Genomic DNA, 25959 nt, shown 5'->3' with positions numbered 1-25959 from the left:
GAAAACTCTTCCTTCCGAGTCTCTAAGTTCTTCACTTTGGGCCTAGCAACTTTTACCTCTTTGGTGAATAAGAAATGCAAGCCATCACTTGCTGTTCCTTCAGCTTCACTTTTTGAATTCACTAGAGCGTTACCCCCTTTTACGGGGAGCCCATATCCTCCTCCATGATTTGCTTTTTCCTTCTGTTGGATCATATGGTTCAGTAATTCTCCTATGACAGGTTTTTGGCTAGTAAATTGTCGTAAGCTTTGCAGGTCTGAAAATGTCTTCATTTCATCATCACATTTAAATGCTAATTTGACCTCACACTGAAACTCAGGGCCAAAGCCATTTTCTCTCAAAAAGTTGAAGATGTCGCCCCACTGCTTACTGACTTCCAATGTGGCTGATGCCAGAGGGTCTGCAGCCAGGGTGAGCACGGCTCCTTCCTCCATCAGAGTTTCTTCTTCTCTTAATACTTTGATGGTCTTCTCTTTGTTCCTGAAGCTCTGTAACCCTAAATCTTTCGCTTCCTGCCACACTTCCCTGCTACCACAGTGCTCTTTATCTTTTGTTTCAGATATCTCACTTTTTACTAGCATTTCCTTTAGGTCATTTTTCAGGGTTTCCCTCATCTCAAAGAACATCAGGTCCTGCATTTGCAACAAGATCTTAAATTTCTCCACAATAGTTGTTGATATATAATGTGTGTACTTGAATTCTAACATCCGAGGTGTCTCCTCATCACTCTCTTACATGATTTCTTTTGACACAGTTGGTTTCTTCCTGTTCCTGTGCAAATCTAGACATTTTTGACTATACAGTTGACCGGATGTCTATATTGTCCAGATCGTATTGTTTCCCCTTTTGAAGAGTAATTTTAGTTCTTGCACACTGGCTAGGCTCCAGGAATCTAAAATTCTTTAAAAACTCTCATCCACTTGGGTGCCCCTGCCAGGAACAGACCAGTTTCACAGAGCAGATGTGGTCTACACGATGTGTGCAGCAGTCTCTACCTGGGAGGAGATCCCTACCTCAGCGCTGCTCAGTGAACAAAGTTAGAAACTGTATATTCTTAAAATTAATAAAAGTGTCTCTTTCAATAATGTATAAATTCATATGTGTTTGCCACTGTCACAAATTCAAATAATCCACAATTACTATCAAATCTAGAAAGGATAGGCTGCTGGGGGTGGTAGTCCCTATAGTCCCAGGTATGTGGAAGGCTGGAGCAGGAGGATGGCTTGAGCCCTGGGGTTCGAGACCAGCCTGGGTAACACGGCAAGAACCCTGTCTCTTACATTAGAACCAATAAGCAAAGGGCTGGGGTTGTAGCTCAGTGGTACACCACCTGCCTTGCACTGTGAGAACTGGGTTCATTCCTCAGCACCACATAAAAATAAAAATAAAGGTACTGTGTCCACCTACGACTAAAAATATTAAAAAAGAAAAAGAAAGAGCCAGACACTGTGGCACATGCCCATAATCCCAGCAACTCAAGAAGCTAAGGCAAGAGGATTGCAAGTTTGAGGCCAGCCTCAGCAATTCAGTGAAGCCCTAAGCAGTTCAGTGAGATTCTGCCTCAAAAAATAAAAAGGGCTGAGGATGTGGCTCAGTGAAGTGCCTCTAGGTTCAATTCCCAGTACAAAAAAAAAAAAAGAAAGAAAGAAAGAAAGAAAAGATTAGGCCATTCTAGCAACACATTAAAAATCTGGAATGTTAGTACAGCCTAGACCAAGGGTTGGGGAGCTGCAGCCCAGGGCCACATCCCACCAGCTGTTTCTGTGAATTAAGGCTTTACTACCACATGGCCAAGCCATGGCTTACTTGGGCTTACAGATGCTGAGCACTGCAGTGGCAACACTGAACCCAATGTGACAGAGACCTGCAGAGCCCAGGGGGCATCTACTTAGGGCCCCACACAGACTCCAAAAGCTGATGCCCAGCACTCACAGCTCTTCTGAACAGAAATCCAAGTCTCCAGACCCAGCTCATCTGAAAGGCTCCAGCTCCTACCCTAGACCTTCAGCCTCATATTCTTTGTTTTTATTTACTTATTTATTTATTTTTATTGATTTTTTTTTTAACACATGACAGTGGAATGGATTACAATTCTTATTACCCATATAGAGCACAATTTTTTATATCTTTGTATGTAAAGTATGCTCATGCCAATTCCTGTCTTTATTTACACATGTACTTTTTTTTGCATTACAATTCTTATTATGCATATATACCACAATTTTTCATATCTCTGTTTGTATATAAAGTAAGTTGACACCCAAATCGTGTCTTCATACTCCCTTTCCCTCCCACCCCTCTTCCCTATCTAGAATCCAATCCCCCCCAAAACAAATGCTGAACGTTTTCTCTGATCTAAGGAGGCTGACTCATAATGGGGTGGGGAGGGGGAGCATGGGATGAACAGATGAATTCTGGATATTCTTTGTTTTCCTTCCTCAGACTTGTATACCCAGGCCTGTGTCTAGAAAACCACCCTGCAGAGTCGTGAACTCCACAGGCCCCAGCTTCCTCCCGCTCCCTGCTCCCTGGGCCACACTGGATCAGGCTCCCCTCCTCTAGCAGGACAGCCTCAAACATCCTCTATTTTTCCTTTACCACAGTTGATAATTAATCCTTTGGCTAACTGTTTACTGCCAGTCTACGACGCTTCCTGAAGCTGGGACTGTGTGACTCTCTTGCCTACTGCTGTGTCCCCAGTATCTTAGAGCAGGTGCTCAATAAAAATTGCTCAGTGCATTTACTCTTTGCATGCTTTATTAATCTGACACAGACCTGAAAATTAAGTGTAATGCTAAATACAATTCCTCCGTCTCAGAGATTTTATGACTCCATTATCAAGCCTGCTACTGACACATACCAGTTGAACACCATGGATGGCCTGAATATCTTTGTCCCCTTAAAACTCATATGTTGAAAATTGATCTTCTTTGTGAAGTGTTAACAGGTGGGATCTTTAGGAGGTGATTATATCAATTGTGAATGGGACCCCCCTTGTTAGAGGGGTTCCAAGGAGCTTGTCTGCCCCTTCCACCCTGTGAGCAATCAGAACACACCAGCGATGAACCAGAACTTGAGCCCTCATCAGACACCTAACCTGCCTAGCAGTACTTTGATCGTCGACTTCCCGGACTCCAGAACCGTGACAGTAAGTTTCTGTTATTATACATTACCCACGCTTAGGGAGTTTGTCATGGTAGTCCAAGTGTAGTAAGACATGGCCGACCACCGGCAGAGGGCAGAGGACAAAGCCCGGCACAACTGCTCCTGCTGCCACTGTGTGAGTCACAGAAATAAAACTCTTTTTCAACTGTGAGGCTATTACAGTAACTTGTGATCCATTGTGAGAATTAAACAAGATATTTTTTAAAAATTATAAAAGCTATCTAATGTAAGGTTAGTGTGAACTCCCATCGGGATTACGGTAAAAAGCCAACAGTTGTACCTATTCTCTTTCCTTTCCTGTCATCTCTCTCTTGCACACCAGTGAACACCCTGACCTAACCCTCGCTTGGCTCAGTCCCTCAGCAGATGCACAGGAAGCAGTGCCTGCGGGTGGCACCCAGGCCCAGGTAACAGCAAATGGGAAGGCACACAGGGCAAGGCCTCTTTTGCTCTGCACACCTGAGCTGGGCCTGGGCCCAGGTCCTATCCCTGCAGGTGCTTTGCACTCCCTGCTCTCTGCTGGGACTGTGTGACTCTTGTGCAAGTTACTGGTGTTCTCTGAGATGCCTTCGTCCAATCTATTCATTGAAATTTAACTCATTCTTTCTTCTTTTTTCACAACCCAGTACTGGGGATTGAACCCAGAGTGCTCTGCCATTGAGCCACATCCCTAGCTCTTTTTATTTTGAGACAGGATCTCACTAAGTTGCTTACGGCCTCATTAAGTTGCCCAGGATGACTTCTAACTTGTGATCCTCCTGCCTCAGCTTCCTGAGTAGATGGGATTACAAGTATGCTCCACAGCACCCAGCTTAAGTTGGGTTTCTTCTCTTAGCAGATAATGAAGGTTAAATGATACTGAACATGTTATGTGCATTATTTCATTTTATCCTCCCAATAATCCTGTAAGGTAGAAGTTCTCCCACCCACATTTTATAGATAGAGACTGGGACTCGGAGAGGTGAGTTCATGGCGGAAAGATGGACTCACCACCAAACTCCAGAGCTAGCAATTCACAACACTCACGCGTAGATATCACCTTCTTGCCCAGTGCGCCAGCACAGTGGGATTTCATCCCCCAAATCCTTATGCTCTTGTCTCTATTTTTGTTTATGGCACCCACTGCTTTTTCTATCTGTCATTTTGATGGGTTTTAGGCCTACTACTAAACTGTGGGCTCCTTAGGGAGAGGCTCTATTTCTAACATTCCTGCAGCTGTCGAGTGTAGAGCAAACCACTCAGTCAATATTTATCAAACTGGCCAGGTGCAGTGGCACATTCCTGTAATCCCAGTGGCTCAGGAGGCTAGGGCAGGAGGATCGCGAGTTCAACGTCAGCCTCAGTAACTTGGTGAGACACTAAGCACCTTAGTGAGACCCTAAGCACCCTGCCTCAAAATAAAATATAAAAAAGGGCTGGGGATGTGGCTCAGTGATTAAGTGCTCCCTGGGTTCAATACCTAGTACCAAATATATATATATAGCAAAGTGAATATAAATAGTAGCTTGATCGGAATGCTGTGACAGGTCGTCACCTCCAAACAGAGTGAGCTGGCTGGGAGAAAAACCAGGCTGATCCCACAGCTCAGTGACAAGCCTGCAGCACCCATAGTTTCATATGTGGAAACACAATGAAAGGAAATCAAAATAATTATTCTCCAGCCACTACACCTTGCACCCCCTTTTCTCAGTGCTTAAGAGTCCATGACCCACCACCAAGCCAGTCCTCTGCACACAGCCCAGCCCCCTTGCCTCTCTCCTCTCCACCACACTGCAGAGCTGGGCAGCATGACTGCTGTTCTGCCTGAGCCTGTACCATCCACTGGGTGGGGCAGGGACACGGCAAATCCACTGGACCCCTCTGGGGAATCCTCTTCCACTTCCTAGTCCTTCAACTGTCTCCTCTGTCCTTATACCCCCAACACCTACCTTGTTCCACTGATATTGAGGACCTATATACAGAAGCCCCTGCCCACATCTACTCTGCCAGCTTCACTAGGTGCAGACTCTGGAGGTGCCCACCCACACTCTCCTCCGTCACCTCTTCTCCCCACTGCAAGATCTTGGCTCTGGAGTCTTCCCCTCCCTAGCTGTTTCTTCTCAGGCCATCAGTTTGGAGCTAGCCTAGACCCCTCCCCTCCACATGGGCAAATCCCTAGGCTCTGCCTTCAGGATCTGACCACTGCTCACACCTGCTCTGCCACCAGGAGTCTAAGCCTCCTCCACAGCCTCCTTCACAGGGTTCTCGTGCTGGGCCAGGGGCTGCACAGAGCTGGGAAAAGCCTGCCTGCTCCACAAAAACTACCAGAGTGAGTTAGAAGTTTAATTTCCCAGCAGAGCCTGACCCACCATCCTACAAATGGATTTGGTGTCCTCGGAAAACTTGGCGGAGTACTGTTCAGGATCCCTCTTCACTCTTCGGTCAACCTCTTCCCGTTTGACTTTCTCTTTGAATTTTCTGAATGGAGAATGTCCCTGAATCATTTCATATATCAGACAGCCAAGTCCCCACCAATCAGGACTAAATGTGTACTTTTCGTTATTGATAACTTCCGGAGCTAAATAACAATACAGAAAATTCAATTAAATTTTGGTTTAAAATCTTTCTTATCATTAATTTTAAATAATTATATTTTTAATATATAATTCCAACATGGAGGAAACTTAAAAGCATTATAGTAAGTGAAAGAAACTAGACACACAGGGGTCAAATAACACATCATTCTGCTTATATGAAACAGATGGAATAGAACACTGCATGGAGACAACCAGAGTGAGAGAGAATTCAGAAAGTAAACTCCTGTGGCCGGGCCCAGGGCTAGAAGGGGAGGGTTAAAGAGTGGCTGTTAATGAGTACAGGTTTCTTTTCTAAGGTGATAAAACATGTTTTGAAACTGGTGGTGGCTGCACAACTGTGAATACACTAAAATCCACAAAATCGCATGCTTGAAACTGTTGGGTTCTGTGGTATGTGATGTCTGTACACACTGGATGAGCTCAAGTCGGCAGGAGAACACCATGAGGCCAAGCTGCTTCCTGAGGGGATGCCCTCCATTCAGAGCCACCCATGGGTGTCCCTAGTGCACTGTCACTGTTTGCCGGTGAGTGTAAATCCCTTAAGCCAGTAAGGGCAGGAATGGTGACATGGGATCTTCTGCAGGGCTCTTAGAGGTTTGAAGTTCCCTCAGAGGCCACCAGGGTTGGGCTGGCTCTGCCCACAGATTCCCTGGAAGAAGCAGATTAAGATGATTTCCCAGGAGGTCTGCAAGGTCCACATGCATAAGGATACTGACAAAGAGAGGGAACCAACAGCTTTGTCCTCACTTTCCCTCATGCAGTGGTATAACCTCAGGACTCCAGAGACCTCCAAGGCCTCATTTCTTGTCTATAAAAAGAGGGGTATAGTCGAGGGGCCTCCTCAGTAGTTCAACAACCTGAAACCATCTACCGTGTCAGGAGGAGCACCAGGCCCCTTATGTGGCAACTGCTCTGTTCAGAGGCATTCTGGCATCTAGAGGGAAAGGCCGAAGACCACTGAGGTGGTCTTTTACATACCCATGTAGCCAACAGTTCCAACTCTTCCTCGAACCATCTCCCCTTCTGGGATCTGCAAGGCTAAACCAAGATCTGAAATCCGGATGTGTCCTGTGTGTGTTCAAACACGATAGACAGATCATAGGGAGAAGCAATGCCATTTTTTTAAAAATATTTTTTTAGTTGTAGATGGACACAATACCTTTATTTTATTTTATTTTTTTAAATTTTTATGTGGTGCCAGGGATTGAATCCAGGGCCTCACACTTGCTAGACAAGTGCTCCACTACTGAACTGTAACTCGGCCCCAACACCTTTTTTTTTTTTTTTTTAATATTTATTTTTTAGTTGTAGGTGGACATAGTATCTTTATTTTATTTTTATGTGGTGTCGAGGTTTGAACCCAGTGCCTCACGTGTGCTAGGCGAGCACTCTACCACAGGCGAGCCACAACCCCAGGCCCCCAACACCATTTTAGTAATAGAAACAACTGGAGAAAAAAATTGTCTTAAAAGCCATGGAAGAAAAAACTAGCACCTCAAACTCTGAAATCTTTAAATATAAAATTACATTTAACCGCTGGAGTTGTGGCTCAATGTTAGAGAGATTGCTGGCACATGTGAGGTCCTGGGTTCAATTCTCAGCACCACATATAAATAAATAAAATAAAGGTCTATTGGCAACTAAAAAAAGCCATTAAAATAAAAACATTTAAAAAAATTACATTTAACCTTTTCACATTTAATAAAATTCTACACAGTGCATTCAGTTTCACTAACAACTAGAAATTAGATTTATGTTTGGGAAGTTCTTTAATCATAGACAATCACCACATAAGATATAAACACTATATTATTATACCTATTATAACTTACCAGGTATACATATGAATATAAAATGACTATTAGATCAACTATAAAACAGCAAATACTTTCTGTCAGAGTACCAGACCAGAAGGCTTATATACACGGACAACTATATATGAATGATATGGAGGTTTCTTCCTAGAGAACAAATGGAATAGAGTCAGGGAAATAACAATCTCAATTAGGGCACTTCATTCAAAGAGCCATACAATGTGTGAATGCCTTGGGCATAGGAGGTAAACATTTATTGAATTCCCATAAAAATAACAAATTGTGGAAAATATTCTTATAAGAATCTGTAATTGGAAGTAGGCCCAACCTAACTTCCTCATTTTATTGACTGTGGTGCTGGAGATGGAGCCCAGGGCCTGGCAAGGATGTGTCCCACTGAGATACTTCTCAGCCCCTGATGAGCTCATCCTACTTTGGTTACCTCTGTAAAGGTCCTATCTCTAAACACAGTCACATTCTGCACTCCTGGAGGTTGGGACTTTATGGAAGTTGTGAGAATCAAAATGGAGTCACTGTGTCAAATTCTGACACAGAGAGTTGGAGGTAAGGAAGCCACAAAGGGAGGTTCTCACACGATTTGCCCGGTAACAGGAACTATCACAAGAAAATTTTTCTGAACCATGGCTTGCTCTGTGAGCCACACAAGGGCACAAATGTCCCTGGGATCTTGCTTGGGGCAGGCTGGCACTAATATGACCACACTGGAAGAGCCCCCCAGAAGACAGGAGTCATACCTTGAAGGCACTGGTGAGCCATGGTGGTAGTGTGGTCTGGATGTACTTGGCCTCCAGAGCGAGAATACAGAGGTGAGTTGCATGTGGTGGCAGTTCCTACACACACTGTACAAAGCAGGAGCACGACTTCACTGAGACCTCTGCAGCCTGCAGCTGCAACCTACCCAGATTAGCAGCAATGAGAGGTTGAAAACTCAGATGAGGCCTAGGGCTACTGCTGGGAAAGAGCCAGCAGAACAGATTCTGGAGTTCAAGTGGCACTTCAGAAGCAGAACTGATCCCCTCCTTTATACAAAAGGTGAATGCAGCAATCTTTGCACAGGATGGCAGCATGCCCAAGGTAAATTTATGTCAGTAACGAAAGCTGGTTCAAGATTTAGACATTAACTACAATAATAAGAAAAAAATCATAATCATCTTGACAGAAAGGGCACTGACAACATTTAACTACCATTCATTATTTGTTTCCACTCGCTATTTTTTAAAAAGGAAACTTCTTAAATCTGATAAAGTATTTCTACAAAAATACTCCAACAAATTCATTGTTAAGGGTGACATGTTGAAATGCTACCCCAGGGGCTACTTCTATTCAACACAGTACTGACAGTCCTACCCTGTTTCACAGGGCAAGAAAAAGAAAAAGAAGGCCTAAGAATTGGAAAGGCAGACATAAACCCCTCTGCAGATGTCATGATGTGTATGTAGGAGGACCCAAAAGAAGCTGTAACCCAGTGGTAAAGCATGTGCTGGTTAGCAGGCACAAGGTCCTGGGTTTAATCCTTGGCATAAATATATACACACATATAGACTTAACTTCTCTGTGAAAGATACTAGTGAGAAAATGAAAGATAAATCAGAGACTAGGAGAAAATCTTTCTAAAACATATATCTGATAAAGGATGGTTTCAAAATATGCAAAAAAGCATTCTTAAACTCAGCAACAAGAAAACAAAAATTCAATTAAAAGATGGGCTAAACATCGGAATAGACACCACAGATATAAATAAACATGAAGAGATGCTTAACATCATGTCATCAGAGAATAGCAAATTTAAATAGTAATACACCACTATACACTACTAGAATGACAAAAACTCAGAACACTGAAGCACCAATTGCTGGTAAGGACTCTATCACTGCTGGCAGGAACGAGAAGGTGCTGACACTTTGAGGGATAGGCTGGCAGTTTTTTTTGTTTGTTTGTTTGTTTTTTAACAAAACTAAGCAGCTCAATGCCAGCTCTAAGCTAGCATTTAAAGCATTCTCTAAGCTTATACATCCAGCAATCAGGCCCTTCAGTGTTTATTCAATGAACTGAAAACTTAAGCCCCACAAAAACCTGCACATGTGTATTTATAGCAGCTTCATTTATAATTGCCAAAATGTGGAAACAAGCAGAATGTCCTTCAGTAGGAGAATGGATGAACAAATGGTGGTGTTCAGACAGTGAAATATTATTCAGCACTAAGGAAGCGGTCAAGTCACCAAAGGATGTGGAGGAACTTACATATTACTAAGCAAGAGAAAGCAGGTGAAAAGCTCCATACCGTATGTGTCCAACTCTGACCTTCTGGAAAAGGCTAACTTTGGAGGGGGTAAGAAGATGAGTGCTTGCCAAAGGTTGGGGGAAGAGAACGAGGAAAGGATGGGTGAAACACAAGATTCTAGGGCAATGAACAACTCAGTTTGATATAGACACATGTATGTCATATACATCTGTCAAAGCCCATAGGACGTACAACACAGAGAATGAGTCCTAATGTAAACAACATACTTCAGTATAAACTATAATGTACCAATATTAGTTCATCATTTAACAAATGCACCACACAATAGGAAATATAAGTCACGGGGGAAGCGGTGTTTCTAACTATTAGCAACAGGCAAGTAAAAAATGAAACTTTAAAAACAATACCATTAAAAACTGTCAAATAACAAAATATATAAGCCCTTTAAATGAAAACTATAAAGCAATATTGAGAAAAATTAAAGGAGACCCGACCCCAATACATAGATCTATATACAACATTGATAAATTGATTTAATATTGTTGAGAGATCAATTCTGTGGAGATGATTCTACAGATTCAAAACAACCCTAACCAAATTCTTAGCACAATATGGCTTTAATTACCAAATTAGTTATCAAAATTTATATGAAAATGAGAAAGTCCAAGACTAGCGAAGGCAATCTTTTTTTTTAATTTAAATGTTATAGTTGGACACAATACCTTTATATTATTTATCAATTTTATGTGGTGCTAAGGATCGAACCCGGGGCCTTGCCCATGCTAGGGGAGCGCTCTACTGATGAGCCACAATCTCAGCTCCCCTGCCCCAAAGGCAATCTTGAAGGCCTATAACACTGGAAGACTTGACAGAATCCAAATGCAGACTTGCTACAGCTTCAGTGGCTCAGAACTGTGGGAAGAAATGAGGGGCTGTGACTCAGAGACTAGGGAGTACAGCCAGATAAACAAAAAGATCAAGAAACGGAACAGACTCCAGATCTACAGTAAGAGCCACCCACACAGACATGTGCTTTCTGATAAAGTAGATCCCACAGCTGCCGAGAGAACAGATGACCTTTTCAATGAACGGTGCTGGGCCAACTGATCACATATATATATAAAGGGCTGTAAGTGCTAATCCACATCAGACACAAAACCAATTTCAGATGAAGTAAATGGGAAAGATAAGACAATACTGTTCTTAGAAGAAAATGCAGAAAACTTTATGGTGTAGGAATAGACAAAGATTTAAGCAAAACACAAAAATCACTAAACTTAATGGAAAAATAATTAACAAAGCAGAATACACTAACATTAAGAATGTCAAAACTTCTGCTTCTGGCCAAGAATAAACAATTGATTTAAAAATCTGCCTTTCAGGGCTAGGGTTGTAGCTTAGTGGTAGTGCTTGCCTAGCATGTGTGAGGCACTGGGTTTGATTCTCAGCACCGCATGTGAATAAATAAAATAAATTCCATTGATGACTAAAAAAATATTTTTAAAAATTTGCCTTTCAATAAGGTAACAATTAAAATCTGGTCAGATAGCAGAAGTCTATGATTCCCAAGAGAAAAAAACAGCTGGCTGACCCCAGGAGGTTGTGGCCAGGAAGGGCAGACCTAAGCTCAGCAGAAGGACTTGCGAAGTTAAGGAGGCAGAGATCAGATTTGGGAAAGATAGGTCAGCTCAAGTCTGTGGGGTGGAATTCTGGAGAGGAGGGGGCTACACAAGAAAATCTTCTATTTACATAAAAGACTCAGGATAGGCCTGAGTCTGCTCCCGCCTGGCCTGCACTCACCTCCCCGCCCCACGCCACCCTTCCTTGGTATCTCCTCCTTTTCACATAAAGGCTGCCCATTTCACAGCTCGGCATCTTCCTCCTTCCCCAACAGCCAGCACAGCTTGGAGAGCACCCCATCTCACATCAACGTGTCCTCCCTCCCTCCTCATAGCCACTTCATTGTCACCTTGGGTCAGCAGTGTGGCACAAGTGTCAAGACCCAGAAGCTGTGGACACAACTGTGGGCGAGTTCCTTCAAGTCTTGGCATGGCCTGTGGGGCGAAATTCCTGGTACCCTCCTTTTTCACCGGATGGGTGTTCCATGCATAAATTAGACAACAAGCAGAAAGCACTGTACACAGGGTCCCATGTTTGTCTTTGGAACCCTCTGCCTGAGACACCTGTTTTCTCCTCCACAGCGGCCACCCCAGCCTTGTCCTCTACTAGATTCTAAGCCTCTTCAGAGCCAAGAAAAGTCATTGGACAAAAGTTCCATCCAGTGATGCATATGGAGTGCTGAGTGAGTTCCACTGCCCATCCAGTGGTAGGGACCATTCTTGGTTCTAGGTGCACTCATCACTCAGGGAACCAGAGTCTGAGTGCACCCAGGATGCTAATAAGGGACAGTTCCAAAGGGCCACTCCCCATCCACTTGGACAGGGCCCCCACACAGCTACCATGCTCCGCTCGGGGACATGTGCTATGTGACAAGAGGACAGCACCAAGGGCAGCAGGCTAAGGTACAGGGGGCATGAGAACAGGCATCTGGAAAATGCAGCAAGATGTGGACCCACAGCAGAAACAGAAGGCCAATGTTCTTCTCTCAGTACTCTCTATATGCTTCCCAAACTCTGCAGGAACTGAAAACCTGACCGTCTCCACTTGTACACATACAGGGAAGGACAAGTCTCCACACTGCATTCGTTTTAAGGCCGCCTGCCAGGAGCTGCTTCCCGCTGCCATTTCCACAGTGGTTTAGCTGTTAAGTCCACGCTCACCTTCTGTTTTGAGTTCCTGTAACAAACTTATGCAGGAGCCAGGACGCTCACTTACCATGGTCATCCAGGAGGATATTCTCTGGCTTCAGGTCTCTACAAGGGAGAAAAAGAACAAAGAACCGTTATTTATTTACTTATTTTAGTACCAGGAATTGAACTCTGGGGTACTTAACCTCTAAGCTACATTCCCCCATCCCTTTTACATTTTATTTTGAGACATGGTCTCAGTAAATTGCTTAGGGCCTCACTAAGTTGCTGAGGCTGGCTTTGAACGCACGATCCTCCTGCCTCAGCCTCCGAAGCTGCTGGGATTACAAGCATGGGCCACCACACCAACAAAAGGCTCAATTATTCACAAGTCCGCACTGATTCCTGCGTGCTGATCAGAAATAACCACAGATTCCAAGGCAATTGAAATTGCAAGATTGCAAGAGCAGACCAGCACCAAGTAAAACCACCCTTGTACAGGTTTTAATGACAACTACAGGTAACCATACTACAAAATTCATCACAGCAAACAACTTACACATGACGATAGTGTCAATGAACTGCTTTGCAGATCATGCAGATTTGAAGACTTTTTGGTGATTAAATACACAGTCCAGTAAAGCAATCAGTCCTTAATAAATCTGACACAATTTATTTTTGGGGCTGGGGCTGTGGCTCAGTGGTAGAGCACTTACCTAGCATGTGTGAGGCACTGGGTTCAATCCTAAGCACCACATATAAATAAATGAATAAAATAAAGGTCCATCAACATCTAAATAAATATTTTTAAATAAATAAATTATACTAATGTATTTTTATTATTAATATATTTTGAAGTTTCAACAATTGAAAACGTCCCACACTAGAAGACTCTGGTTTAGGACTCAGACCTCAGCTATGCTACCTCTCAGCTGTATGGCCATCCACTCTCTGAGCTTTAGCCTCCGCACCTGTAAGATGCAGGGGTCACTATGTGCCTTGCCTGATGGGGCTCCAGTAGGGTTCGGAGGCGATGGAGTTTCCCAGGAGGAAGACATCATCAACAACAGCTGCTGTTATTCACAAGGTAGAGGGATGCCACAACTTATAAATCATAGGAAAACTAAAATCTCTCTTTTTTCCCAGGGCTAGGGATTAAACACAGGGCTTTGTATATTCTAAACAAATGCTCTACCACTGAGCTACACTCCCAGCCCAAAGACTAAAACATCTTAAGTGCAATATCTCAAACTACTTGTTTATTTTACTTTCAAGAGAAAAAAATTATTTTAAAGCATTTATATTCAACTCTGACTTCACATTTGACTCTGTCGCAACAATTCAGCTTCTCTAAGCATTGCTATCAATCTGTGGGCTTCTCCAGAGGAGGTCTGAAGCCAGCAGACTGGGGCAGTGAGCCTAGGAACAAGGCCACAGTGGCAAGGGACGTGGATGGAGGAGAAGTGGAGGAAAATCTCTCAAATTAAGAGTAAGTGCCTGTCAGCATCGTGGCCACTATGTAGGTGCATGCTCTGCCCACGAGAAGGGTGGCGGCACAGGAGCTAGCCAGTATCAGTGTCCTGCTGAGAGCCCCAAACACCTTCTAGGAGGACACCAAGGACAGAGGGGCAGGAGTGGGAGGCTCCTGCCCACGCGGCTGGTTGCTTTTCTAGTTGGGTGCACACACTCTTTTATTATCTGGGTGGGGAGGTGATTAAGACTTTTGTTTTATTATTATTTTCTATATTTGAGAAAATCCTGCTAAATGTTGCTAAACACTAAGCAAGACTTGATGCAAAACTTCCAGAGCTTCCTTATTTTCCAAGTTTTACACTCAATATTGTGTGTGTGTGTGTGTGTGTGTGTGTGTGAGAGAGAGAGAGAGAGAGAGAGACAGACAGACAGGCAGACAAACAGACACGTGGGTGTCAAAATAATAATGTTCAGGTTGAGCATCCCTAAAAAAATTAAAAATCTGAAATCTGAAATCCTCCAAACTCTGAAATGCAACTGGTCCCACACTTCAGTTAAGAGACCCTCAACCTGTAGTAATAACACCAGCTAATTTTTACAGCATGCTCACTATGTGCCAAGACTTGTCTATTTTATATGCACTGCCTCCAGCAATCCTTAATAAAGTTTGGCAGAGCAGCCACAGACAAGGTGCCATTCTAAGGGTATCCCCAAGTTCAGTGAGTCTCCCAAATGCTAAATGAAAAGGCAGGATAGGCCCCAAAGCCACCCTGCCTCCTACTTGCCGCTCCACACCCCATACACGAGATGTGTGCTAGTAAATAAGTGCCACACCTTTGGCCTGCAAACCACTGCTTCTTAACCTTCTCTCAAAATTTCATTTCTCCAGGCTTTTAATGTACTCAATCTATCTCCAAGTTTGAACACGGGGTGTGGTAGTGTAGAGAACCTCATCACATAAGGTCAGGTATAGGATCTCCCATTTGTAGACTCCTGTCAGTGCTCAAAGCATTTTGGATTTTGGAGCATTTCTAATTTCTGATTTTCAGATTAGAGATGTGCAGTCTTCATATATTTACGGAACTAGAGAGTAAGAAGAAGAAATTTTCATTTTGGAAGAATGTGGGTAGTATACCAACTTACAGTTCTTATAAATATTGAAATCTGCCATTCTTTCTTTAAATTAGTTTGCAAAGTTTCAGAAAAGATAGAAAAGCAAAAGAGCCTACCCTTCATGCATGTTTTGATGGCCCTTCACCACCACTAGATTATGAGCCTCCTGAGGGCAAGGAGAGTGAATCCTAGCAGACAGCTTAGGACCTGGTAGATATGTGAGACTCATCTACTTCTTCAATTAATGAATAACCCTTTCAGCTACAGATAAACCTATGTGACACACCCATCCGTACACCCGATGACTCACTACTGAAAAACTGTTAGGTTCAAATGGGCCCTGCCTGCCCTTACTCTCCTGCACACCAAACTCCTGCCCTCTTGCCTGGGAAAGAGGTCATCTGCTTGTCAATCCATAATTCAATTACAAGGAAAAGAAATCCAATGCACAGCTAACCATCTAATTCCTCAGTGGAATTTCTAATAACATTTTTTCCTAATTATTTTCAATGATAGAAGCCACGGGACTGTGGCTCAGTGGTAGAGCACTTGCCTAGCATGTGTGAGGCACTGGGTTCGACCCTCAATACCACATGATAAAAATAAAAATAATAAAAAATTATTTTCAATGAAAGCATTCCAAATGGACAAAAATCTCATGAACCTTATTTAACAAGAGTCAAATTTCCAAACAAAACAAAACAAAAACTAAAAACAACAACAAAAAAAAACTACCTCAAACCATTCTGATGAAACTGCCAGCAAAGAGTTCAGATTTTTCTTCTTACAGAGAAAGACAGAACACTCAACCCTGGGGTGGCTTTCTTCTCCGTGAAAGGATGTGACCCTTCCTTCACAAGATTGCTGGGAAGATGAGAGCACAGAAGTGCTCTGAGATGTTAGTCTTCTAAAGAGGTTTCCCGCATACTTTGTCAGCCCCAAGTCCTGCTGCCCCATGGGTCCCCTCAAGCCTGTCATTGTGAGCACGTTAGTAGTTCCCAGAACTTTTTGGTTTCCTCACATCTCCTTGCTCTGGCAGTGCTGTCCCTCTAGGAACTCGTAAACATTTGGACCATCTGTGGGAGACCAACCTTGCATGTGACTGAGTCACACTCCCTGGCTGGGTGCTGAGGCGCTCAGTCACAGAAAGGAGCTTCCCCACCTTTCTTGGGTGCAAGGCCTGGGTGTGTCTTCCCACAGCCCCAAGGTGAAGCCACGCTCACCTGTTCCTTTGTAATGTAACTCCTTATGAGCCAGCATTTGTCACTTTTGTCCCGGTGGCTTAAAGACTCAGACCTTTGGCTCCCATGTTGGACAACAGTTGCCGGGTTTCTGTTCTCACGACTAAAAGGCTCAGGGGTTGAACTGGGCTAACTGGGCTGCATGAAATAACCACACAAGAGACACAAATACCTTTTTCTTTGGGGTCGCTGTGACAGCTCCTCTGACCTTAAGGGTTAGAGAGATCGAGAGCACGCGCTGACCCCTTTTTTTAAGGAGAAGCTATTCAAATGAGACAAAGGGTCAGGTTTCAGAGGGCTGAGTATCTTCATGATGTCCACTGTCAGCAGACTGACTGACACCTGGGTAGGCCACACCCAAGGGCACAGTAGGAGAAGGGGACACACATAAGGTACTTCCAAGGAAGATTCTATCCTGAATAGGGCAAGGGGTTATATTACAAAGGAACAGATGAGCATGGCTTCACCCAGGGGCTGTAGCAAGACACACCCTCGCACCCAAGAAGGGTGGGGAAAGCTCTGCCATATTTCTATGGCTGAGCGCCTCAGCACCCAGCAGGGGAGTGTGACTCAGTCACGTGCAAGGTTGGTCTCCCACAACCATCTCCAGTAGTTATCACTCCAGGGTGGATGGATTCCTCCGAGTATAGTGATACATAGAAACACACTAAAGGCCATTTACTAGAGAAGTTTAAAAGCTTCATCTCTGCTTCAGTTATCAGCATCAACAAATGCTGTCAGCCTCTGTGCACCAGCCAGCTCCACCTAACAGGAGAAGCTAATGGCAGATGCGTTCAGGTCCCAGGGAGTCCATGACCTCAACAGCTTGCAGGAACAAGCTGGAGACATGCAGAAACTGGGACCACAAGACACCACTACTCCTGAGGCCACAGACTGAGTCTTGCCTCCCCAGAGGGTGAAAGGTGGGAAGCTTGGGTTTTACATAATGCTGTGTCTTAAAAACTCCAAAATCCTTCCCGAAAGTCAAATTATTTTGTATCACAAATATTGGTCTCACTGCATGTTACTCTCTCGGAACAAGTTGTTTTTTTTAAAAAATATTTATTCTTTAGTTATCGGTGGACACAACATCTTTGTTTGTACGTGGTGCTGAGGATCCAACCCGGGCCGCACGCATGCCAGGCGAGCACGCTACCGCTTGAGCCACATCCCCAGCTCCAGAACCAGTTGTTTTTTGAGTCTTCAAAACTGCCTGTCAGCCACGCTTCTATAATTCCAGCAACTCTTGAGGCTAAATTAAGAGGATCACAAGTTTGCAGCCAGTCTAGGCAACTTAGCAAGAAACTGTCTCAAAATAAAAATTAAAAAGGGCTGGGGGACATGGAGCTGGGGATATGGCTAAGTCCGTAGACTCCTTGCCTTGCATACATAAGGCCCTGGGTTCTAATCCCCAGCACTACAAAAAGGGGGCGGGATATAACTCAGTGGTACAGCACCCATGGGTTCAACCTCTAGTACTATTATTAAAAAAAAAAAAAAAGTAGTTGTCAACCATTTTTCACTTTTGTGAGTAGTATAAAGGGTTAAGGGTCTGTATCACTTAGAATTAATGAAAGATGCTTTGAGTTTTAAGTTTAGTGTCAAAAAATTTCCTGGTCTGAATATTAAGAGATCATTAAAAGATACCTTTAGAGCCAGGGGCAGTGGTGCACTCCTGTAATCCCAGCAGCTTGGAGGCTGAGGCAGGAGGATCATGAGTTCAAAGCCAGGCTCAGCAAAAAGCGAGGCACTATGCAACTCAGCGAGACCCTGTCTCTAAATAAAATACAAAAAAGGGCTGGGGATGTGGCTCAGTGGTTAAGTGCCCCCGAGTTCAATCCCTAGTACCAAAAAAAAAAAAGATACCTTTAGAACAAATGAAATATATTTCAGAATTTAATAAATCCACTATCTGGATTACACAATCATTTAAGTTCATGGATTCATTTGCAAAAGAGAATTTCGATAAAGTTGACACTACAGAAATCTTAATATAAGTCTTGGTTTAGAACTTCTATTTTCCATAAAGATAAAGGAAAATAACTGACTTAATGATTAAAATAACTACCTAAGAAAAAAGAGGCCTAGAGAGAATAACTAACTAACTGTTGGTCCAAGATTTTAATTTCTATGTACATTCTTAGCGTTCCCTAGCCTACAATATTAAACCAGCTAGGATTTAAGATTTTTTTAGAGCTGGGTGTGGTGACGCATGCCTGTAATTCCGGAAACTCAGGAGGCTGAGGCAGCAGGATTGTGCATTCAAAGCCATCCTCAGCAACTTAGCAAGGCACTTAGCAACTCAGAAAGACCACAGCTCTAAATAAAATATAAAAAAGGGCTTTGGGTGTGGCTCAGGGGTTAAGTGCCCCTGGGTTCAATCCCTAGTACTGTTATTCCCGAAAGTCAGTCAAATTATTTTGTATCACATATATTGGTCTCACTGCATGTTTTTTTTTTTTTTTTTAAAGAAATTTCATGGCGTATCCTTCTTCTAAAACCTATGAATGTCATTCTGTAAAGTTTAAATTCCCACCTGAGGCAGTATGTCGTCCAGACCCTAAAAGCCTAGGCTTGGACCTACCCTGACATTCACTCCTGGTGGTGTGACAGGTGGACTTGCCTCTGAGCCTCATTTTCCTTATCTATAATATGGGGAAGCTGGTGCTGGGGTTGGGGCTCAGTGGTAGACCACTTGCTTAGCATGTGTGAGGCACTGGGTTCAATTCTCAGCACCACATATAAATAAAGTCCACTAAAAACTAAGAAAATATTTTTAAAATATGGGGATGCTAAGCAACATCTCCTCCTGAGAATGGCAAGGAGGGCTAATGAGAACACCTAGAGCCATGTTTCACGCCCAGCATTCCACACAGCATGGGACAGGGCACAAACACAAAAGATGTTCCTTATTATTACAATGGGCCTCGTTCCTCTCTTGCTCTTTTGAGATGGGTCCATACTATGCTGCCCAGCCTGGCCTCAAACTCCCCAGCTCAAGTGATCCATTTGTCTCAGCTTCCCAAGTACTGTACACCACACCTGGTGACATGGGCTTTATTCTTCGGAAGCAGTAAGGTGTAGAAAAACGACTATCTAGCTTTTAGAGTTGGGGAAACCTCTATCCCAATCCAACAACTCTTCCTACCTGCAACACCCTAAGCAAGTGCCCTGACCTCTTAGACATATCCTGCTTATGCCTATTGGGAAAAAGAGATGCTAAGGGATAACAAGACTGAGTGACATCCACCTTTTTTTGCATTAGGGATTGAACCCAGGGGCACTTAACCACCGAGCCATGTTACCGGCCTTTAAAAATAATTGTTCATTTATTGATTGATTGATTTTAATGTGGTGCCAAGGATCAAACCTAGTGCCTTACCCAAACTAGGCAAGTACTTTCCCACTGAGCCACAATCCCAGCCCCATTTCTATCCCTTATTATGTTTTATTTTGAGACAGAGTCTCACTAAGTTGCTTAGAGCCTTGCTAAGCTGCTGAGGCTGGCTTTGAACTTGTGATTCTCCTGCCTCAGTCAGAGTTGCTGGGGTTACAGGTGTGCACCACTGCAACTGGCTACATCCCACTTCTTGAAGGGTAAGGTATGACTGAGGACAACATGCAGTTACTGAACTAGGGTAGAGGTGAAGCTCTGGATGCCACAGACACAGGCTCTGGAAACCAACAAAGACTTCTCAGGGCCTTCACCCACTTCTTTGTGTTTTCCTTATTTCTGTAATGCTAGAACACACAAGGAAGTTGAAAACATTTCAAAAAGTCAACTCTTGGCTGGGGATGTGGCTCAGCGGTAGAGCATTCACCTAGACATGCAAGGCGCTGGATTCAATCCTCAGCACCACATAAAAATAAATAAATAAAATAAAGGTATTGTGTCCAACTACAACTAAAAAAAATAATAAAAAAGGTCAACTTTTAAAATTTTCCATCTTTTACCATATCCACACGCATTCATATTGTGCACAGTCATAAAATAATTCTTACAACTTTTAAAAGACACTACACTATTAAAACTCACCCTCCCGGAAAGGCTGGAGAGCACGCAGAAGGCTGCTGTTCTCCATCCAGTTACTAACAGCCTAGGACTTCCCTGCAGAAAGCTTGTCCTTTTAGACTGTGGCATAATAAGCAGGCAATCGGAGTGTCAGGAAAGAGGGGGAAAGTGAAGTTCTTCATTAGACACACATGCGCGCGCGCACACACACACACACATACACACACACACACATTTACTTTGTAACTGGGTATTCGTTGTAAATGAAAGGTTGACTTTTAAATTGAAAGCTGGTTTGGCACTGAAAAGTACGTCACAGGTCTTCCCTTAGGACTCTTCACTTTATTTCACTTGCTTGTTTTCTTTCCTCATCAAACACTTTAGACCAAGGACAGGACACAAACCACACCGGCCTGAGAAGTGTGCAACCTATGCACTGACACTGCAGGCCTGTCAGGTGGGAGCCCGCTCTTCCCTCTGTCCCTGCTTGTCCCAGGCAGTGTCCCAGCAGCCTCCAGCCAGTGTTCCTGGGCCACACTGAGCCCGGCAACCTTTGGGGACTCGCTATTTCAATCTTCTATCTAACAAATACACGAGGACTGTGGAGAGCAGAGGAAGCACCCAGGATGATGATATTTGCAGTAAAAGGCCCTGTGACATCATGGCTTTTACTCACTTCCTAACACTCTCTCCAAACAAACAGACACAAGACGGCACAGCCTAGGGCAGAGCCAGCCAAAGCGGTGCTTGCTTCTTCCTCGTGACCTCTTCTAAACAGCTGGATGGCTGGGCTGCTCCACCTGCTGTCTCCAGGACACTCACAAGAGTACCCTCTCTTGGAAGGGCAACCCTTCTGCTGCTGCTGGGCCTCATTTAAAGCAGGACTTCTTGGGAGACTCTCAGGAGCCTATTCCATGTAATTGTCCCCAAAGAGAGGGGCTCCCCTGGCAGACTCCTCAAGTGTGCCGCAACCCTAGCCCTGAGGTTCCCTTAGGGACTGCACTTTAAGATACCTCCCTGGGAACCCCCCCATCCCAGGCAGTCTCCCCTCCAGGAATGGGGAGCGTGAGGCAGGCTCCAGGTTCCTGATTCTGACTGCAAGGACTACTCAAAGTCCTACCACATGGTGCCTCTTCAGAAGTTCCTCCTTTTTTCTGACCTCAGACTGCTGAAAAATTAGACCTAAAATCACACAAAAAGGAAGTTCATCTCTGTTACCTGTTTTGATTTAAAAAAATGGTTAGGTGGCAATGTCTGAAAACAGGAAAAGACGACAAAAAAACCTCTCCCTCGAGGCATGTAGGTGGAGCTAAGAGTCTCTCAACAAAAAGGAGGGCACCACTAGGAGCTGACAGCCACTGGTCAATCAGTGGCCAAACAATGGACAGCACTCAATGCAGGCCAATTCTGTGGAAGGAAGGCAACAGGTGCAGCCCCCGTGGAGTGCCGGGAACCACACCTCCAGCTATTCAGCCAGAGGTTAGAGGATGAAGAAAATGAACATCTTCTAGTCGATCTGAATTCATTTTAAGACTGCAGGGAAGTACAGGAGTCCTAACTGTAGGCACCTCCATGAGTAATGCAGGAACCAAATGTCCTCTGGGCTACCCCTGCATTGATGCCAACAGAATCTGCTTCTTGTTTAGGTTTTTCACAGAGAGGAGATGGAACCCAGGGCCTCATAAATGGCGAGTAAGCAATCTATCACTAAGCTACAACCTGGTCCCTTTTATTTTTGAGACAGGATTTTACTAAGTTTCCTAGGCTCAAACTTGCAATCCTCCTGCCTCAGCCTTCTGGGCCACTGGGATTACAGGTGTGTGCCCCATCCAGAGAGCAGACTCTACTTCTAAGTAACAGCAACAAGGCAACCTCAATTTAGACACTACCACCTCTGTCTCAAGAGGAATCATGGCCAGGGCAGCAATGACCCAAGATGAGGTTGCATCAGCTCCATTGCCACACTGGTGTGTCACACCTGGAAAATATTTAACTTGGCTACAAGAGTTAGAGGGTAAAGAAGAAGAGCCAAAGCGCCATCGGAATAGGGTGAACAAGATCAGGGTTCTAAGAAGCGCATGGGCTGGTCTGACCAGCTGTGGAGTGGTCACTGTCCACACCCTATGGAGTGGCGAGCACGTGTGCAGCCAGGAAGGAGTGAAGTCATTAGGCTAACTTGAGAAGAGCAAGCAGGGCTCCTACAGTGAAGAAGGCGTTCCTAGAGGGACAGCACTGCCAGAGCAAGGAGATGTGAGGAAACCAAAAAGTTCTGGGAACTACTAACGTGCTCACAATGACAGGCTGGAGGGGACCCATGGGGCAGCAGGACTTGGGGCTGACAAAGTATGCGGGAAACCTCATCATAAAGGGTCATGAAAGCCTGGCTTACCAGGTGACAAGGGAGATGCTCAAGGTCCCACACCAGAGGACAATGCAACAGGACCAGGTTGCATTCAGAAAGGCCTAATCAGGGTCTTTTGAGCAGGTACTAGGACAAGAGTGGCATCAGGGACACCAGTTCAACTCTCAGCTAGCCACTTGACCTAAAGAAGACATCAACCGAGCCAGGCACCCTACAAAATAGAATGGGTGAGGTATTCACGAGTGAGCTGGTGACCAACTAGGAGGGAGAATGAGGGCAAGAGATACACCCCAAAACCCTCTGGGATTTAGGAAAAAGGGCAAGGTTAGAAATTCTTACTAGGGAATGATTTCCAAGTACTGGGTAGATAAACCCCCAGAGAAATGAAGGAACTCATGAAGAGTGACCAAATGGGGACTCAGAGTTTAGGGACCCGGCTTTGCAGGGAGAGATGGAGGTGTTTTCCTAACACTGAACATATTGATGACACTAAGATAATTCAAACCGAAATAATGTCCATTAAAAGGAACCCAAATTACCCGTAGGAGGGGAATTTTGTGACCCTTTTCAGAAATCAGATCCCAGAATTCTAGGAGATAAGAATTCCTCCTGGGCTGGGGTTGTGGCTCAGTGATAGAGCGCTTGCCTAACATATGTAAGGCACTGGGTTTGAGTCTTAGCACCACATAAAAATAAATAAATAAAATAAAGGTGTTGTGTCCATCTACAACTAAAAATAAAAATAATTTTAAAAAGAGTAAAGAAGAAATTAAAAAAAAAAAAAGATTCCTTCTAACCATAAAATCTCTAACAACGTATGGTTAAGAATCCAATTAGACAGCTGGGGTATGGCTCAGTGGTAGAGTGCTCACCTGGCACATGTGAGGCACTGGGTTTGATCCTCAGTACCACATAAAAATAAATAAAATAGACCCAGAATATCCAAAGCAATCCTTAGCAAGAAGAGTAAAGCACTTGGCATCACTATAACCAGACCTTAAACTATACTACAGAGCAATATTAACAAAACCAGCATAGTATTGGGAAACAAAATAAACTTTAGACCAATGGTGTCGGGAGCCATTCTCACACGTGACTGGGTGACTCCCGGTTAGGGTCTGAGGTGCTCTGGCTGTGTCGGAGCTTTCCTGGCCCTCTCCTGTTGAGAGAACCTGTCCGTGTGGGGGTGTGACTGACCACTGACCCCGGGGGCCCAATCACTGACCCTGACCTTGGAGTGCAGGGGGGGGGGCTTCAACCTTCATTGGATGGAATTATCCCCTAAATTTCTTGTTCCCCAATAAAAGGCTACTCCCTGGCGTGCTCCCTCTCTCTCTCTCCTGCTAGCCCTGAGTAATCCTTGCTGCCCTGCTGGGCAGTTAGATGTGGGAACCAGAGAGGGGAGCCATCTCGGACCTGGTCATAGAAAAAGGTAACTGAGTCTGTGTGTTTATTTCGATCTCACTAGCTAACTTTTATGCCAAGAACCTCATTAATGAAACCATTGCGCTGGCCGCATGGTGGAATTGGCGCCCAATGTGGGGCATTCTAGATTAGTTAGATTGAGTGGGAGCGCTATAAAGATAAAGATAAAAGTAAAGATAAAGGAAGTGGTGACGATTTGGGTCACAAAAGTACCTTGAGATATTGAAGGAAAGAGACGTTAAATTAATTAAAATGGGAAATTCAACTTCTATGGATAAGGAAATATATCTGATTTTAGACAGTATAATTAATCAGAAAGGAAAACAGATAAAGAAAGCTCAGTTATTACAATTCTTAGAGATCGTAGGTGAATATTGTCCTTGGTTTTGTGAACAAGAGTCTCCAAATTTACTTACTTGGGAGAAATTAGGAAGAAAGTTACAAAAGGTCTGTCTTTCTAATGAATTACCTGGAGGCATAGATAATATTCAGAAAATCTGGACAGCTCTATAAGTTTGTCTTTTTGAATATATGGGCCAAAGTTCCTGGCCCCCTGAGGACCTGCTAAAAGGCATTCAACGAACCATTAAGTCTATTCAAATGGAAAATCCTGCCTGAGGCTAAGTTAATTCCTTTTCCCTTAAGCCCTTTAAAAACAAAGGCACTGGGGGCCAAGCCAAAGGTTAAAAATGTGAACTTAAACTTGCAAAATCAGGCTAGTTCGCAGGGAAATTATAGAGAGCAACATCAGAGAGGAGATACCTCCGAGGTCCTAGAGAGTCCTCCAGAGGAGGTAAACAATTTTCCTGGAGAGGAAAATCCGGAAGAGATTCCTAGAGGGGCTCAGAGTTCTTCTCAGCCACTTGACTTAGAAGCCCAATTTCAAAATGGCGACAGCGCAGAACCTTTACCAGCTAATCTATGGGGGAGAGATATTTTAACCAAAATGGGATTGTTATTAGTTACTCCAAACTCTATAAGGTCAGTTGAGAAAGTTAGTCAGAGGTATTTTCCTGGAGATGATAAGGAGACCCTTCAGGAAGAGTATCTGTTTACAAACTAGTCTCCACGACAAAGATTAGTAAATGCTCCAAGCCAAAACTTTTATTAGGGGCCCTGAGTACTTCCCCGATCCCAAAGACAGCTGAAAAAATTACCTGGCTCACAGAGGAGCCTATATGTATTTCTCAGTGTCCCATCTCAGGGGAAAAACTTAAAATAATTCATAGGTTAGCTGAGGAACAACTTCAGGCTGGTCATATTGAACCAACGCTTAGTCCTTGGAACACACCTATTTTTGTTATTAAGAAAAAGTCAGGAAATTGGAGATTGCTACAGGATTTAAGGGCAATAAATCATGCAATTCGGCCTATGGGATCCTTACAGCCAGGACTTCCCTCCCCCACAGCCATCCCTTTAGATTATAGCTTGATGGTAATAGATTTAAAAGACTGTTTTTTTCTCTATAAGGTTACATCCTGGAGATTGTGAGAGATTTGCTTTCACTGTCCCAGCAATTAATTTTAAGGAACCTGTTAAAAGATATTGCTGGAAAGTACTCCCACAGGGAATGCCTAATAGTCCTACCCTGTGCCAAAAATACTTTGACCAGGCAATAGAACCCATAAGAAATGGCTTTCCTGATGCATATATTATTCATTTTATGGATGATATATTATTGGCTCATGCTAATCCAGAGGTACTTTCAGAAATCTTTACTCAGAGACTTCGCTTACAGCAATGGGTTTATGCATAGCTCCTCAAAAAA

The 25959-nt window shown here is 43.8% G+C and overlaps 1 protein-coding gene across 10 annotated transcripts in view; it reads right to left on the bottom strand.

Moving 5' to 3' along the window:
• The window catches only part of Grk4 (G protein-coupled receptor kinase 4), a 99441-nt gene that overhangs the window by 6436 nt on the left and 67046 nt on the right, over positions 1-25959 (bottom strand). For 9 of the 10 annotated variants that reach the window (XM_076865170.1, XM_076865167.1, XM_076865164.2 and 6 more), the window contains 3 exons: positions 12654-12691; positions 6720-6809; positions 5514-5722 (listed from right to left, as the gene is read on the bottom strand). In XM_076865170.1, coding sequence (XP_076721285.1) covers positions 5514-5722; positions 6720-6809; positions 12654-12691 — 337 coding nt within the window. The remainder of the gene's footprint in view (positions 1-5513; positions 5723-6719; positions 6810-12653; positions 12692-25959) is intronic. The other variant, XM_076865165.1, reaches the window with a different exon arrangement.

This window comes from Callospermophilus lateralis, chromosome 8, assembly GCF_048772815.1.
Source record: "Callospermophilus lateralis isolate mCalLat2 chromosome 8, mCalLat2.hap1, whole genome shotgun sequence".
In the NCBI taxonomy this organism is placed as follows: Eukaryota; Metazoa; Chordata; class Mammalia; order Rodentia; family Sciuridae; genus Callospermophilus; species Callospermophilus lateralis.
The sequence above is the reverse complement of the archived record's forward strand: the minus strand, read 5'-3'. Positions and strand labels throughout refer to the sequence as shown.